At 44.8% G+C, this 17,923-nt stretch overlaps 1 protein-coding gene across 3 annotated transcripts in view; it reads left to right on the forward strand.

Annotated features, from left to right (window-relative positions):
- Positions 1 to 2,137: 2,137 nt before the first annotated feature.
- The window catches only part of SRGAP3 (SLIT-ROBO Rho GTPase activating protein 3), a gene marked incomplete at both ends in the record, with an annotated part of 250,892 nt that continues 235,106 nt past the window's right edge, over positions 2,138 to 17,923 (forward strand). For all 3 annotated transcript variants that reach the window (XM_082847212.1, XM_082847211.1, XM_082847213.1), the window contains one exon: positions 2,138 to 2,204. In XM_082847212.1, coding sequence (XP_082703338.1) covers positions 2,138 to 2,204 — 67 coding nt within the window. The remainder of the gene's footprint in view (positions 2,205 to 17,923) is intronic.

Genomic DNA, 17,923 nt, shown 5'->3' on the forward strand with positions numbered 1-17,923 from the left:
TACTTCTGAACCCAAATCAAGTCATTCATTATGCACTCAGAAAAAGGCAAATGGAAGATTATTTTGAGAAATTTGTGAAAATACGACATTCGGGGGACAATACATGTTAAAGACCATCTTAATATGTGAAATTCCAGTGGCAGCAACCCTGTAGTGCTTGATTTCATTTTTACAGAACAGATCTTATTCTGCCTTAACTGCATGTGAAATGGGTTTAATCTCCAGTAGAATGCAGGAGACTTTGCACATCTGCACGGGCAGAATCTGGGGTCAGACAGCCTAGGTTTGAACGCTGGTGACTTTGGGTAAGTCACCTCCCATACCTGTGCCTCTGTTCCTTCACATATACTATGCTGTGAGGTTGTTGAGGGATATCATGGTTAATAAGAATTGCTCTCACTTACTTATTACCAGGCTCTGCACTAAGCTCAGCCTCACATTCTTACTTGAGCCTCCAAGAGCTCCCTCATTCCGGAAGGCCCTTACCCTGCAATATTTTTTCCTCACAGCACTTATCATCTTCTACCATATTATATAACTTTCTCATCTTGTTTATCTTTCATCTTCCCCTCCCAGGGCCTCTCGCCTTGCACAACTCCAGGAGGCACCATTCACAATGCATTCTGAGTTCTGCTCGGGGCTGCTTTTACTGAGAATATTACTATGACTGGTGCTGACTTCCCAGAGTTGGGGGATGTGGACACCCTGGAGCTCCAGGAGGGTGGGGATTTTTTTTCTTTTTTTTTGGCGGGGGCTAGTTTGATCATTGCTGTGTTCCCATACCCAGAACGGTGCCTGACCTGTATTAAGCGTAAAGTAAATATTTGTTGAAAGAAAGAATGAAAAAGCCCCCAAAGGGAACCCATTTTACTGGTGAGGAAACTGAGGCTCAATGAGTTATTGATTTGCCCAAAGCCCCACGAGACCCTGAGGTGGCTGGGTTTCCAGCAAGCCTGCTCCCAACAGCTGTGCAAAGCTGCGTGTCTGAGACGCCTGGCATTGTCCCTGCCACCCCATAATGCTCAACAAATATTAATGAGGTTGCCTACATGGGTCAGCCCCTCTCCTCTGCTAGACGATCCGGCAGAGTGACAAACTGTCACATAGCCATTGCTTTGAGAAATTGAATTAAATTGCATGTTGCAAAGAAAAGGTGGACCTTTTGGAGTTTTTGGAGGAAAAATCCCTAACCCAACTGCTAATGGTAGGAGTTTGCAGGGGCCTCTCAGGCCTCCCCAGCCCAGTTCTTTTTCCTGCCTCCTTCCCTTTTGTGAATGTTTCTTCCCCTTTTTGCTTGCAGTGAGTTCTGCTCTCCTGTAGGCTACAATGTGTCAGTTGTTATAAAATCCGGGAGGTGGAGCTTGGTGACGAGAGCGGTGGGGGGAGCGCTTGGCCAGCCCCGCAGGGCGAGCAGTCCGGCCCCCTGTTCACCCCGAGCTTAAGCCTTGCAGCAGGAGAACTTCCACCTCACTCTCCTGGCTTTGAGCCTCACTGTACATCGGACCAAAGGCGCAGAAGGGAGGGAGGATGCGAGATGACCGGCTCTTTGGCAACCTGACCATCTCCTTAGCAGAGAGCCTTCGAAAGCCAGCCGGAGGCTGACTGCAGGACCAAGGAGGTGCCGCGCCTCTCGTGGATGTGTGTGTGTGTGTGTGTGTGTGTGTGTGTGTGTGTGTGAGCGGGTAAGCGGGTGTGAGGGTGTGTGTGTGCTTCACAACTGTGTGTGTGCATGTGCGGATGAGTGTGTGAGTACACCCATAAGTGTGTGTGTGTGTGTGTGTGTGTGTGTGTGTGTGTGAGTGGGGTGAGTGAGCACTCTCGGTTATATTATTTTTTTGGAAGAAAAATCTTGAAAATATCAGGCAGGTTACCGTGCTCCTAGGGTGGTGGTTCTTCTTCTGGTCAAGAGGACTTGGCCAGACCAAGCTACTACAGACATTTTTCAGCGAGTAAAGAGAATTTTCCTCTGAGAACAAGAGGGATTTTTTCCCCTGGCTCTGCAGCCAGTGAAAGAGATTTGTCCCTACACCTGTGAAATCGACCAGAGCCGTGTGATTACCAGGGCTGGAGCGAGGACTCGGGAAGAAGAGGAGCAATAAATCCAACAGCCTGTCAGTGCCTTTGGCCACATTGGAAGATGTCATCTCAAACTAAGTTCAAGAAAGACAAAGAGATCATTGCCGAATATGAAGCCCAAATAAAAGGTGAGATTTGGGCTGGGGAGTCATGCCTCCCCTCCCCTTTCCTTCTTCTCTTGCTTTGGCTTTTTTCCCTTTTCCTCCCTGCCATCATGAAATGCTGTTATGCATCAATAATCTTATTGTGAGGAGGAACAGTGGCAGCCGCACAAGTCCGGACTGGTTTCAACTGCAGAGAGCGCTGGCGCTGGGAGTATGGATTGTAGAACGGGCGGCGATCACTGCATTGCAGGTGTGTGAGGAGGATCCTACGCCCTGCTTTAGGAGTGTCGCGGATACTCCATCATCTTGGCCATGACATGTCACTCTAAGGCCATTTTGACAGTCACTGCCTCCTCCCCCCGCCATGCAAAAAACCCCTTAATTTGATTTATTTTTTTAATGATCTGGGTTTTTTTCTCTCTCCTTTCTGGTTTTTGTCATTGCTTTGCCCCTGTCCCTTTCTCTGGGCTGGAATTCACATGCATGTGCTCAGGGAAGCAGCATCCCTGGGCTGCACTTCTTTGTCGGTGACTCTCAGCTGGACTGGGTTGCCATGGATTAACTGTTATGGAGCATATTGATCCAAACTAATGCAGGCATTTAGGCATAAAGAGGGAGCTCAGTGCAGAAAATGTATTGTCTCGCAGTGTGCAGCCCCGATCACCGTCTGTGCACTAGCGTTTAGGGTCATCAGCCTTCACTGAAAGCCAACAGCTCAGTGTGCTGGCTGGTAGGCGCTGCCTGGCTTCCGTAGTGTCAGGGAAAGCTTGCCAGGAGGATGAGGTGACCTCTGACTGTTTGTGCCAGCTTTGGTGCTACTCACTGGGTACACACTCCTCTAAATCCACACTAGCAAGGGGAGAGAGGAAACCGGACACAATCGTATAGACAGATTCAGGCAGAATCCTTATTTAGGCCAGACTGGAGCTTCTCCCACCCTCATGAGTTCTAGGCTCAGCCTTGGCAAGGAAAACCTGAAAGCACCATCCACCATGCTCACCCTTTCTCTTAGGATGTACTCTAAGAGAAGCCTGGGCCTGGCCTCTTGGCATATGTTTTCTTTCTGGTCACAGTTCTCCTTGCTGCAACACAGGGTGTGTTGTGGTCTCCTGAAGAAAGAGTAAAGACAAAATACATCTTCGGGGCTGTTGATGCCTGCCCCTGAAGTTATAGGTGGACTGTTGAGCAAGTTGGTTATTTGGGGCTCCGGCAACCTGAGGTTCCACACCTGCTTCTAGGTGCTGCTGCAGCTCAAGGCTCAGTGACCCAGGAAGTGGGGTGGCCTCCACAGGAGCGGTGGGAGGCTGCGCATCACAGCTGCTGTACACGCTTCAGATGCTTGGGAAACTTTGGGAGGGGAGCAGCCATCAGGGGAGAGCTTTGTTTTTTTCCAGTCTCGCCAACCGTCTTGTGCCTTTCAGTTCTGCTCAAACCTGGCGTGCTGATCACCTCTCAGTAGACCCCAGGAAGAAATGAGCAGAAAACCCTGCTCTTCCCTGGGCTCCTCCTCTTTAGTTTTCAGTTCAGTGTAGAAGACAGTGATTTACAATGTTTCAGCGTTCCTGAAAATTTAGATACCCGCCCTTTATTGGTCAGAGATCTGAATTCTCTCGAGTGTTCAATACAAAGCCTGGTTTCAGCCTTTGCCTGCACACTTTTTAGGAAGTTTATGTTTTGTAAGACTGGCTGATTATTACTGTTTTTTAAAACTGAGTTTCCCTTGAAAAATGCCATAAGAGAGAAGGGTATGGTGAGTTTGGGACAGTCTGGAGTTTTTATAAGCATCGTCTTGGTAGAAAATGTGCTCATCTCATTTTTGAAGGATTGCCACCACTGGGCCCCTGAACTTTGCTTGAGGATCAATTAAGCATTTATAGCTCTGGCTGATTCTTTTACTTTTTATTTTTTGCCTTTATTTTAACAACTAATTAGCAAGGACAAGGTAATGCATTTCAGCAGGAAATTTGTCCAAATGATCTTGTCTCTTCCAGACTCTAAATGTCTCTGCATTCTAGTTAAAAGAGTTTGATTTTATTCCTTCAGGGTTGACACCCACACAATTTAGGTCAGGATGCTATTGCGCCCGAAATTGTCCGGAATCTTTTCCGTCAAAATTATCTTTGTTCATCATCATCATCATAACTATTGATGTGTGTTCAGGGCTCAACTGTTTCCATGGCTCACTCCCAGACCTCACCACTCTTGGCCTACACAAAATACAAACAGGGTCTGTAGGAGCTCAGTTTTAGAGATGAGGAAACTGAGGCCTTGTAGTGTTAAATGACTTGCCCAAGGTCACAAGGTGGGAAATGTGAAGGCAGCTGGTTTTCTTCCAGGCGCAGTGTCCCCGATACATTGTTTGCCTGAAGCTGCCCCTTGAAGGATTGATGTCAGTAGCAGATGGCAGTTTTGTGGTGGGGACCGGCTGCCTCTCGATCACGGCCCATTGTTTACCCTCTTACTTTCCTCCCTTGCCTTTGTTGCTGGCCTCTGAAGAGCGTTTGACCAAACACCAAAAATAATGCCTGATGCCAATTACCTTCGGTATCATCTGGCCAGTTTGCCACAAACACTCCACCTAGTTTGACAGATTTTGTCCTCTGTGCATTTTGTGAGGGGAACTTTTGATTTTTAAAAATGATACTGAGTTCTTTGTTGGCTTAGTCCCTTTTTTCTCTTTTTGAAGCATTTACTGACCTAACAAAGGGGAATTTTTTTTTTCTTTAAAGGGGAATGTTTTAAAACAGCTTTTTTTTTTCCTATTGTGTAAAATTTCAGACTCATGCCTTCTCTTGCCTAATCAGATACTTGAATCCCTTTGATTATATACCTGCAACACAGTAGTACACCACATGCTTGCACATTTCCAGTGATAGAGAACTCACTACTTCCCAAGCCCACATATTCTATTTTTGGACCACTCTGGCTGTTGTAAGCAGTTTTTATGTTGGGTTAAGTATGTCTCTAATCCACCTTTTGGTTCTATACCTTGGGACTTCATAGAACAAGACAGATGCTTCTTTCCCATGACTGCCCATTGGGTGTTTGGAGACTCCGATCATAACCCAGGGACTATGATTATCTCCCATTTGCTCATATAAGATGGTTCACTGCTGCTTTATCATCTTCACTCACCTTGGGATCTACTGCATCCCGGGTTGCAAACTCCAGTGTCTTTGAGTACTTGGCAGGTAGAATAAGTGAGTGAAGCTGGCTAAGTAAGATGATTTGTGGCAGCTGGCCCACTGCCTCAACCAGGGCAACATAAGAAGAGGTGGTAGTTATGGTCGGCCCGAGAGCACATGTCCTGTCCAAATGGGCAGTCTCTACTTGGGTTCAACCAGTTGTTACCACTTAGAATGTAGGCCCAGCCAGATCTTTCAATTTTTCAACAGATACCAGTAATCTGGATTAGAGCTTTATGCTTTTGAAGAGATTTTGCCAAATAGACCTCCAAAAGATTGTACTGTCAAAAGCCTTCTTTAAGAGTGATACTAAGTTCTAAATGCGACTCTTTAAATGTGGTTGGAGAAAGAAAACCACTATCACTTCCTTTATGGTGTATGTAATGCTTCTATTAATACAGCCCAAGGGTTGAATTAGCCCTTTTCACTGCCCACCCCATCATTGCACTGTATATATTTTATCTGCTATATTTCTCTCATCCACTAGGCTAGGAGCCTTGTCAGAGAGAAGAAAATGAAATGAATTTAATATGACTTGTTCTTGGTGACCCTGTGCTGGCTCCAAAGCGATGTTGCTTTCTGTCTGAGGTGTTCACAAGTGTCCCTTTATGAATCTGTTCAGGAACCATGCCTGAGAGTGACACCATATTCTCAGTCTGGAACTGGCAAGCTCGAACTTCTTTCCCCTCTTGAAAATCAGAACATTTGCCCATCTCCAGCTTTATGGCGCCTATCCTATTTTTCACAATTTCCTCAAAGATCCCTGGTAGTGTTTGGTAATCTTATTTGCAGGTGCTCTCCACTGTCCTGGGCTCTAATTCGTCTTGCTGTTAGACATAATGGTCTGTTCTGCATTTATTCAGAATTCCCATTTCCATTTCATCTTAATAGAAAATGAAAATAGAAATGTAGTGATTGATTTTCGTGTTTTATTTTTTTATTACACATCCATATTCATTTTAGGCCATCTTCTTAATGGCGTAAGTCTAGAATTGGGGGGAAGAAGACAAGGTATTGAAGAAGATCACAGAGAAGTATTTATTTACTCATTCATTTATAGGTTCATTCAGTGAACATTGAGCATCGGCTTTGTTCTTAGTCTTGTGCTGGGTGTTGTGAGAGACGCAAAATATAGGGTACATTCTTGGCTAAGAGTTTTCTTGGAATATGGCAATAAAATCAGTGAAGGAAAAGAAATTAAAAAAACCCCAAACGTAAAAACTTCCAACTCAGCACCACAATGAATTTAGTCTTAAAGAGATTATGCGATAGAGTGATTGGACAATGACCTTAGGAGGCCTCACCACCTTCAGTGGCTTCAGTGAGGAAAGTAGGCTGGGTTGGGGAACAGTGGGGAGTAGTGAGGACTGTGGCTGATTAGAGAGCTCACTTAGAGGAGGCAGCCCCTGCTCAGCTCTTGCCTGTCATTACCATGAAGGGATGTGAGCCCAGAGTGGTTAGTTCTTTCAGTGTTTCCAAACCAAAGTCTCCTGATTATCATTTTAAATATTTAAAAATTTAACTTTTAAAACGTTTAAAAAATTGGGTTGTCTTTTTCATTATTGAGCTATAAGAGTTCTTTCTACATTCTGGATACAAGTTCCTTATCAGATATATGATTTGCAAATATTTTATCCCATTCTGTTGGTTATCTTTTCCCTTTTTTGATGGTGTCCTTTGAATCACAAAAGTTTTAAAATTTTTATGAAGTTCTGATTATCTATTTCTTTCTTTCTTTTCCCATGCTTTTGGTGTCATATCTAAGAATCTTTTGCCAAATCCAAGGCCATGATGAAAATCTCCTGATTTTTAAGTGGTAGCTCAAGTTTTTAAGAAACTCTTTGCTACATGAACAAACCTGTCGGTAGGAGAGCTTCAGCCTGTGCCCACCAGTCTGCAACTTGTGGCCTACAAATTGACATCCATAAAGGGTCTTGGTGATGGGGCCTCAGCCAATTTACCTGTTTCATCTTCAGTTGTTTTCTCTATTATAGGCCTGTGCTCTCATATCCACTTTAGACCAATTCCTTGTCTCTGCATCCTCCATACACTTTTTCACCTCCAAATATTTCCCCATTTGTGCCTTTATTCTGCTTAAAATGACTCCTTCTTCCCCTCTTTTTTTTTTTCTTTTTTTCTTGTCTGGGCAACTCCTGACCATCCTTCAATGCCTGCTCAAATGATCCCTCTTCCATGACGCCTTCCTAATAACTCTTCTGGGCAGAATGAGTGATTCCTCACATCTGCCTCTCTATTTTTAGCCTTATTATCCTTCATTCCTATTTTATGTTTAGTCCTTCAGCCATGAACTCTTGAGGGCAGAAATGCTTATGGTCATTTTCATTTCCCCATGTGATTGGCGTACAATCAGTTGAGTGAGTGACTGATAAGTTACTAATAAGAAGTTTTACTCTTATAACTCACAGCTCAAGCTCAAGCTCGAGTTATATTTTCTTTGACACTTGTCTTAGCTTGGGCTGCTATAACAATATACCATGGGTGGCTGGGTGGGTTAAACAACAGACATTTACTTCTCGTAATTCTGGAGGCTGGGAAGCCTAAGATCAAGGTGCCCACAGATTTGGTTCCTGGTGAGAGCACGCTTCCTGGCTTGTAGACAGTTGCCTTCTCGCTGTGCTCACATGGTCTTTCCTCTGTGTGTGGAGAGAGAGCTCTCTATCCTCCTCTTCTTAGAAGGGGACTAACCCCATTATAAGGGCACCACTCTCATGATCTCATGTGAGCCTAATCACCTCCCAGTGGCCCTACCCATCTCCAAACACCATCACATTGGAGGTTAGGGCTTCAACATGTGAATCTGGGGAGGAACACCAAACATTCAACCCCTAACAATGTCATACTTTCTGTTCCATTGAAAGTGGAGCTTTTATTTGTTAAGGAAATATTTTTCATGGCTTGATGAGTTTCCTTGTTTGTGCCTGATAGGGGAGATGTTTGTCTATGGAGGCTGGGTGAAGGCTGATGTGTTGAAAGCTTAGGTGATGTTTGGTGGGGTGATGTCTGTCACAGTCGTGGTGGGATGTGGTTGGGGCACATGGCACACCAGGCACCTCCCAGTCTGAGGAAATCAGTGGATCTGGGGGTCTATATTGGCCATTTCTGGAGTTCTCACCACCAGAGTTTATATGCTAGGGACGACCTTTCCTTTCCAGAAACCTCTATTATTTGTTCATTCATTCATTCACTCACTCACTCATTCAGTGACTGTTACAAGCCATGCTTCATTTCAGGCTATACAGCTTTGCTTATCAGTGGGAGGTAATTTATTTATCTCTACGTCTCAGTCATGCATATGGTATCTCATTTTGTGATCCCCCAAATTCTGTGAAATAGTCATTATTATTCCTATTTTACGGATTAAAACGTAAAATTCAGAGACATAAATTGTATCAGATTGCAGAGCGAACAGTGGCAGAGCCGAGGTTTAAACTGGAGGCTTTCTGACTTCCAGTTGTACAGGGAGGCAAGATGTATGCCAGGGCAATTTGGCCCTGAAACCCAGGGGTTCCTTCACTGGGGGGGCCAGTCTGGGGTGGGTTTTAGTCTTTGACTTCCTACCCTTCCTAACCCTTCCACACTCCTTCTAATCCAATCTCTGCTATCCCCTACTTAGCCACCTAGCTGTGTCAGATCCCTCACTCCCACTTTGAAAAAGGGCCCACTGGAGACTTGACGGAGGCTCCACCAGCCTGGAAATACAGAACCAGCAATCTTAGGTGTCTTCTGGTCCAATGCTCCCACTTTTTTTTTTTTTTCCCTCCAGATGTGGAAGCTGATGTTCAGAGAAGACTTCTGGCTCGCAGTCACTTCTAGACCATATTTCAGTGAACACAAAAGCTCTATTCGCTTGGCTTGTTGCTGTAGCCTCATTGCTGTAGCCTTGTGCCTGCACCTCGTTGGTGATCAATAACCGCATGGAGTTGAATTGCTTTGGTGGGTGGGGCAAGCCAGGTGGGGACGGTTGCCTGGGAGGCAGAGCAGAGGTGCCTTGGAAAATAGGATGAGGCGGGGGTATAACATGGAAAGGAGGAGAGGAGGTGAGGCTGGTTCAGAAACTCGGTCCTGTCCTTGTAGCTGCCAGGAAGGGGACAGGGGTTGACGTCTTAAAGGTGCTGAGTTTCAGTTCAGAACCTCTGGCCTAATACAGGCTGCAGCAAGCTGTATCCTGGGCTTGATTTCACTTGTAAATGATTTCTTCCTGATGGCTTGTTGGTGTTTATAAAATATCTTGGCTGCCCAGGAGTGGGGTTTGGCTCCGTTCTCTTAATTTGTTTAATCATTAGGCCAATTTATGTTTGGAGTAGTGTTCCCTGAGGTGTGTTCCATGAAATTGGATGTAAAGAGGCATTGGGTGGAAAAAAATAGCTCTGTGGTCAAATAGGTTTTGGAAGTTCTAGCATAAAGTGAGTTAAATAGGTTTGTTTCCCACAGGACTTGAATGTGTTAAGTGTGAACCGCCAAGAAGCGGGCCACAGACTTTCCTCAAACTTACTCAGCCTTGTAAACCTTTTTCATAGAATATCCCACAAGACTGTTCCAGAGATTACATTTTGGACAATGTCAGGCTACACAGTTTGTGGGTTACCCAGATTCTTTCTCTTTTTGCCTTTTGCCCAGTTCCCTAATTTTTACAGTTTCCTAAGAAGACAGTTTGAAGAGGGGAAGAGGTAAAACAAATGCGTATCCAGCTCAGATAAGTGATATCAATGTGGTGTTTCGAGGTCACTTAGAAAATGTGGCTTTTGACATTTCCATTTACTGAGCGCTCAACCATTGATTTAAATGGTAATTTGGTGACAGTTCTTTCCTGATCAATATGCGTGGTGTGTGCGCGCGTGCCCGCCTGTGTGTGACAGTAAGGAGGTGCACTCAGCTGCAGGCAGTGTGCAAGGGACCTTGAATGGACCTTGGTGCCACCGCTGGGATCACACAGTTGATGCCAGCTAATAACAATGCAGATGGACACGCAGAAGCCCGTGGCCTGTGGCGCCTCAGGGTGAGCAGATCTCAGCCACAAATCCAGGTGCAATAAAAATATGGTTTTCTTCATTTTTCTGTAACTCGATTTACATTTCACATCCCTATTCTGCTGCGAGTGGCAGAAATAAATCTAAGTGAATTGGGGGTTTTCCTCTTGTTTTCTCCAGTGTTGTGTCCCAAGGTGCAGGGGGACTGGGGCAGTGCCAAGGGGACATCTGTTGTGGTTTATTATCAATCTACTTTGGCAACTACCAAGATATCCTCCTTCCTGTTGGGTCTGCAGTGGTCGGTCCAGCCAGTGGTCCTTCTCTGTTCCAAACCTGAGGCCATTTTGCCTGTTCCCCTCCTCACCTCCTTCTATGAGATTTGCAGGCACTGGGGGTCATCCTGGGGCTCACACACCGTGCTGGGTCGTGAGAGACTCTGGGCATTAGTCTCAGGCCCATCTTGCCGTGTCCAGCACTCACTTCTCCTCCAGGACCTCCCTAGGGTGCTGCCTGGGGAAGTGGCCCAGTTCCTCGGGTCTCAGATTGTGTAAATATATGTGGACATTCCCTCATCACCCTCCTTCCCTGGGCTTGTCTGTGGTGAGGCAGGATGTGCGTTATTTTCTTACAGATCCATAAAATCTACACACACCTTGCTTTATAGTCTCCCAGAATCTTTATCCATGTGTGGGGGAGGGAAGGAGAGGGGGATTAATAGGGGTGGTAGCCTGGCTCTTTGTCATCATTCTCTCAAAGCTATTGTCCATAACCCACATTCTTTCTCTTCTCCCTGAGGGCTGCGATTTTGAAAGTCAAAAGCCAAGAATTGACTCTTTCCCTGTATTATCCCTGAGGCAGTGAACACAGAATGCCCTCCCTGCCTGAATAAGGTCCAGGAGGTCTAAGGAAATATGGGAGAAAAACCTTCAATATTTCAAAATATTAAATGCAGTGAATTTCCTTCCTTTTACATCTGCACCATCCTGGTCCAGGCCACCATCACCTCTTCTTGGGACCACGGCAACATCCCCCTAACTTAGGCTTTCTCCACCTCTGCACTACTGATATTTGGGGCTGCGTCATTTTTTTTTTTTTTTCGGCGGTACGCGGGCCTCTCACTGTTGTGGCCTCTGCCGTTGCGGAGCACAGGCTCCGGACGCGCAGGCTCAGCGGCCATGGCTCACGGGCCCAGCCGCTCCGCGGCATGTGGGATCTTCCCAGACCGGGGCACGAACCCGTGTCCCCTGCATCGGCAGGCGGACTCTCAAACACTGCGCCACCAGGGAGGCCTGGGGCTGCGTCATTTTTTGTTGTGAGGGGCTGTCCTGCACCATGTGGGATGTTGAGCAGCATCCCTGACCTCTACCCACTAGGTAGAGGTGTCAGCAGCCACCTCCCCGCCCCCAAAGTTGTGACAACCAAAAATGTCTAGGCCTGCGTTAAAGCCGCTCTCCTAACTGGTCTCTCTGCTTCTTCTCTTGTCTTTATAGTCTGTCTCCCTGCAGCAGCCAGCAGTAATCCTCACACAATTTAATCTAATCATGTCACTTCCTAGTTTCAAACCCTCTGGTAGTATCTCACTGCTCAAGAATTGAATCCAAGCTGCTAGCTGGGCTTACGAAGCCCTACTCTGCCCATCTCAGCCAGCTCATCTCTCCACTCTCCTGGTGCCTTGAATTCTCTAAAATTGTACCCCCTTTGGAACTTTGCACTTAGCTTTTCCTTCTTTCTGGAATCCTCTTCCCCTGGATTGTCACATGGCTGGCCTCTTCTAGGTATTCAACTCTTGGCTTGCATGTCACTTCCTGACCACCCAATCTTAAGTATCTATGGAGTAACTATTGGATTAGCTGACTTGAAGTCTCAGGAGAGCACTTCAAGCTGTATGATGTTTTCCCTATACGATATTTTCCCTTCTTTTTTCTTTTTACCGGAATTGAAAGTCTTTAAGAACAAGAGTTTTGTTTCTCATGTCCATTTGTGTTTTGTTAGTACCTAGAATAACATTTGGTATATAATAGGTGACCATGGGATTCGGTGAGTGAACGGTGAGGGTAGATGTCCTTGTGCTGGCCTTTTTAAAAAATATTTATTTATTTTATTTTATTATTTTAATTTATTTTTTTGGCTGCGTCAGGTCTTAGTTGCGGCACGTGGGATCTTTGGCGAGGCATGCGGGATCTTTTTTCCTTGCGGCGCGTGTGCTCTTTGTCGTGGCGTGCAGGTTTTCTCTCTCTTGTTGAGGTGAGCGGTCTCAGTAGTTGCGGCACCTGGGCTTAGTTGCCCCACACGTGTGGGATCTTAGTTCCCCGACCAGGGATCGAACCTGCATCCCCTGCATTGGAAGGCGGATTCTTTACCACTGGGTCCCCGGACTTTGCACCTAAGCACACATGTATATTCTGCTTTGGGGTGCATGGGCTTGTACCAGGAATTGTAGTTTAGAGGCACATAATGGAGCAGATCCAGGCTTTCTGAAACCCTGACTGAGAGGTAATTCAAGAAGATGAAGAATCCAAAGAAGGGACAATTGTATCTATGCAGAGCCGTCCAACCTTTGGCTTAGAGGGGAATGAGATAGAGAGACCGGGGGCCACTTGCAGGGATACTGCAGGGAATTTAATGTTTTCTGTTGAGTTCCTATTATATAGCTGAAATGGGGACACAGAAATGGATAAAATATGGTCCCTGTCCCTGTCTTCGATGGACTCATAGTTTTCCAGGAAAGATAGTTACAAAAATAGATTAATCGATTATAGTACAGTGTGGTAAGTACTGGGACAGCACTGGAATCACACACTGTGGAAACTCAGAGTGAAAGTGACAGCTTTGCTGGGGAGAGATGGAGAAGTTCTTCTAGAAGAAAGGACTTTTGGGTAGGGTTTTGAAGGATAAGTAGAAGCTCTCCAAGTGGTAAAAGGCATTTCATGAAGAGAGAACAGCAAGCGCAAAAGCATGGGTGTCATGAAAGGGCCTGGGTACTTGGACAATGGTGAGAAGTCTGATGTGGCTAAAATCCAGAGTAGGTAGAATGGAGTAGGGGTGGGAGATAAGACCAGAAGTGAGAGGATTTTGAAGTTCCTTTCTAACCACTGGCTCCTGTGAGTCTTTGACCTTGGAGACAGTGGATGAAACTCTTATTTTTTGATAATACTTTTTCCTGATTTTTGGGTATAATGCATGCTCATTCTTTTAAAAGTTTTGAAAATACGGGAAAAATAGAAGAATCTAGAAGTCACTACCTGAGATAATCACTGTAAAAATTCAGTGTATTACCTTTCAGACTTCAGATCTCTTTTATATCTATATATAACAAAAAATAGGATCCTAGGTCTTTAATGAAAAATTATAAAAATGAAGCTGATAGGCAAAACATCATAGGCCTATAGGCCTACGACTTGAAATAGAGTATGACCTTACAATAAAGAGACTTTGCTAAGTAAGAACATCAGTCAATATGCATGACCTCCCACGTGTTTTGATGGTCCATGAGGGCTGGGGATTTGTTTGTTGGAAACCATTTTCTTGTGGTGATAGGTTTGTGTGTGGCCATTTCTGTCCCACCAGATTTATATAAAACTCATCAAGAACTTCCCCATCTCCACATCTGTCCCAGCTACTTTCAGCTAAAAAATCTCCCCTTCCTGGTCCTGCATAGTCTCACTTCCCTGTTGGTACCCAGGCAGCTGTTCCTGCCTTTGGCAGGAAGTATTAAAAGGAGAGACCTGTCAAAGGCAAAGAATTTAGCCTCCACAGCAGGTTCCCCCTCCCTGGTGGTACCTTTCCTCATTGTTGGCCCTCTGCCCGCGTCCCTGGTCATCAGTGGTACTTTTGGGGTTCCTGTTTGCCGGTCTGCTCCTAGCAGTGGTAACCTGCTATCCCTTTTCTTCTGATGGCTGGTGAGGGTATTTCCTGGGTATGGTTTACTATAGATCAGTAAGTTTTCCAACTCTTTATCAGACAGAAAGGCCTGGATTCCTGTAGGCAGGTAGAGTTCCTATGGAGGAATTGGAGCTTGGTGGGAGGGGACAGCTCCAAAGGGGGACCATCTATAGCTTAGAGTGCCTTATAAGGAATTAGAGAGACATGCCATGAGAGGACCCTTACCAGTGAAACACCTTAGCCACCTTCAGGGACAGAAAAGAGTGGGTGTCTCTTCTCTGATTTCATTTGTACTAAAGAATGCAAACTGGCTGAGCAATGTGACTGCTCCCCAGCTGTTGTCTCAGCAGGATATTTCAAGCAGAGTTGCCAGCACGTTACTTTTTAGTTTACAGCATCTGTATTTTGATCAGTGGCCTCTCCAGACAGTATGTTTTGGATCTCCTGAAGACATATCATCTTGGGGAAACTGAGGCAGAACAACAGCCACTCTCTCACTTCTGACACCTGGTAACTGATTACTCCTGGACCTCCAACCCCAGTCATTTGGACTCTGGAGCTTTTGCCTGGTTTTGGTCTTTTGAGTTTACTTGTCCCTTGACAAAGCTAATGTAGGGCTTTGGCCTGATCAGTTCTGGCCTGACCCTCCTGTCTCAGGTCTTATCCTGAGTGTCTCTGTCTTGCTGGATCTCATACTTGGCATAATAGTGCCATCGAAACTCTGCGCCCAAAACAGCGGGGGTCCTATTGTCTCCTGCCAGAAACACAGAATTTTTAGACCATTGGGAATAGTGGGAAAGAAATGTTGAGAATATGGTGGGTCAGTCCACTTTGATTTAGTTTAACAGGTATTTATTGAGTTCCTTCTATATTCCCTGCCCTCATAGACTTTATAATGCTGTGAGGGAGACACATTTTAACTTGTAATTACAAAAAGATTGAGTATTATGTAAGGGTGGTTCAGAGTTCTTCAGGGAACCTGTAGCAAATGGATCTAAATTGCTGAAAATGTTGTGATTTCTGATATTGGTCTGTAAAACTGAATCATATTGGCTAAGCTTACCTCACCACCATTATTTCCTGAGTTATTTAAGATCTAGACCGAACCATCTTTCCATTTAGAGAAGGGTCAGAAGCTATCAAAATACTTAAGGGGTCAGGAAGATGGGTTCTTCTAAGAGAAACACACAATTCTTTGTGTAAAAGATAAAAGTAGCTCCAAAAAAGGAATTTTCTAATAGTTATGCTCAAGTTGGTAAATATAATCATAGGATAAGTGCTTTTAAGGTGAAATTAAAGCCAGGGATCAACTGAAGAGGATTGAAAATCATCTTGGTTGGATAGAGTTATGCTGAAGTCACAGAAATTGGGTGAGACAAGAATATGGATTGTGGAAGGAGGCAGCTGTGTTATGGGGGGGACCGTGCTCTGGATGGAATTGCACAGACCTGGGTTTGTGTCTTGGCTTATGGCTCATCAGCTGAGTGATGTCTTTTTTTTAATCCAAGAAAGAAGAAAAATAGATATAATACCTCATCAGTTTCCGTATATGAAAAATGGGGATAGTCATACCTACTTGTGTGTGTGTGTATGTGTGTGTGTGAGAATTAGTTGAAATAACACACATCAGAATTTCCAGCATGCTGCTTGGCACACAGGAGCATTCACTGAACGATGGAAATGTTAGCTCAACCACTCAGAAGGTCACCAACATTGAGTCTTTGGACAGTGAACTTGAGCCTACAGGTGACGCCCTCAGTGAGTGTACCAATTAGTAGGGAGAGGAAAATGCAACAGTACTGGAAAACCATCAGTAGAGGTGGCGTTACCTGTATGGGCAGCTGGGAGAGGAAGGTTCCAGTAACTCTTAGACAGGCATGATGCTTTCTTTGCCTATTGCAGTGTTTTTACCCAGTGTGGCTCCTGGGCTACCTGCATTAGAATCTCTGGGGGTGGGACCTGGGAACCTGCGCTTTACAAGTGTCCCAGTTTTCATGAACTTGAAATATTTGGACCTGGACTGTGGTGAACTCACCAACTTGACTGTCTGTGTATCTTTTTTTGAAGGCAAAAGAACATTTAGTTGCCATGTCGACTACTGATGAATGAGAAAAAAAACAAACCTGAACCCCCAGTGTGTGTGTGTGTGTGTGTGTGTGTGTGTGTGTGCGCGCGTATGTTACAATCCTGTGTTTTCTTTTAATAAAAAATGTTTGTCTTTATTTATTTAGGTGTGCCTAAAAAGAGTCTGATAGTTCTTACTGACTGGTAATGATGTTTATTCTTGGGAACTAGGAATGGAGTGGAAGTCAGGGATGGGGCAGGATGGTAGTGACAGGGAACAGCAGAAAGGAGACCTTTTCTCCTTATATTGTTCAATATTGATTCAATTCTAAAATAATGAGCATGATTACTTTTCTAATTAAAAAGCCACCAAGATGACAATAAGTAAGGAATTTGACAAATTTTCCTGCTGTGGAGGATGTTCAGACATCAACTGAACTATAAAAGAAAAGAAAAGAAAGAAATGTAGAAAGAAAGAAAGACATCTGCAAGAGATACTTAAGTTTTGCTTAACTTCTTGTGGTGCTCGTTATATACAGTAAGAATGATTGCTGAAATGCAATGTATTATTTTACTGGATTATTCCTCCATGTAGCGAGGAAGATTTTTTTCCCTGCTCTTCCACAATTCTAAGAGATGGTCCTAGAGGGGGAATAGTCAAGCCCAACCATTTAGTTTATTGGGTTTAAATCAGAAGCCATTGTGGTGCTGTGTCCAGAGTCTGGGATTCAGAGGCATAGACCTGATTTTCATCTCTGATCTATCTTTTGAGCAAGGCACATCTCCATTCTGCATCCTTGCTTCCTCATCCGTAAAATGAGGGTGTTATCTACCTTAAGGGCTAGTTGCTGCGAGGATCAAATGAGGTGCTGTGTGAGAAAGTAAACTCTAGAGTGCTGCAGAAATGTTAATTATTTCTATTTTTGCCTAGCTCCCCCCGCGGACATGCTGCTATTACCGCCACGTTGTTTATGTGTCTGTCTCCCTGTGAGCTCATTGAGTGCAGGGGCCTTGTTTTATTCATTCCCTGAATTCTTATGCCTAGTGCCTGCAACACAAGAGGCATTCAAAGCAAGTTCTGGAATAGCTATCAAGGATAGAAAAATACATGCACAGTTAGGTTTTGGCTTATGAAAATATTAAGATGCTCTTCCAGGAAATGCTGTCTTCTACTTCTATTTAAAGGAATTAAAAAAAATTCATCCAAGTCGACAACAGAAATGGTACTGCCAGGAGAAGGTAAAGAACTTTATTAAGGAAAATTTAATTGCCCAGTTTCTAAAGAGACAGCCACATCTCTCCATCCTCATTACTGTCAAGTGCGGGATGGCTGTTTCCAGGGAGGGCAAGATGAATGAAAAAAGATTGTGAAAAGGCAAATCCTGATACCCCTGGAGAAAACTCTCCCAAGAAACAGGAATGCCCCCTGGATCACCAGTTTCCTTTATTGTTTGTCAGAGCCCTAGAATAAGCCTTCTCTGGACTCCTCAGACAATGGCCCTCTTTGGCCTCTACCCCAGACCTTGGCTGGTGAACCGCAAAGTCCCTTACTTCCCCTGGAAAATAAGTTGCTTGACAAAACTGGAAGGATTATCTGAGGCCCAATTTAGGGGCTCCGCTACCT

The sequence above is a fragment of the Leucopleurus acutus genome, assembly GCF_964270905.1.
Source record: "Leucopleurus acutus genome assembly, chromosome: 10".
Taxonomy (NCBI): domain Eukaryota; kingdom Metazoa; phylum Chordata; class Mammalia; order Artiodactyla; family Delphinidae; genus Leucopleurus; species Leucopleurus acutus.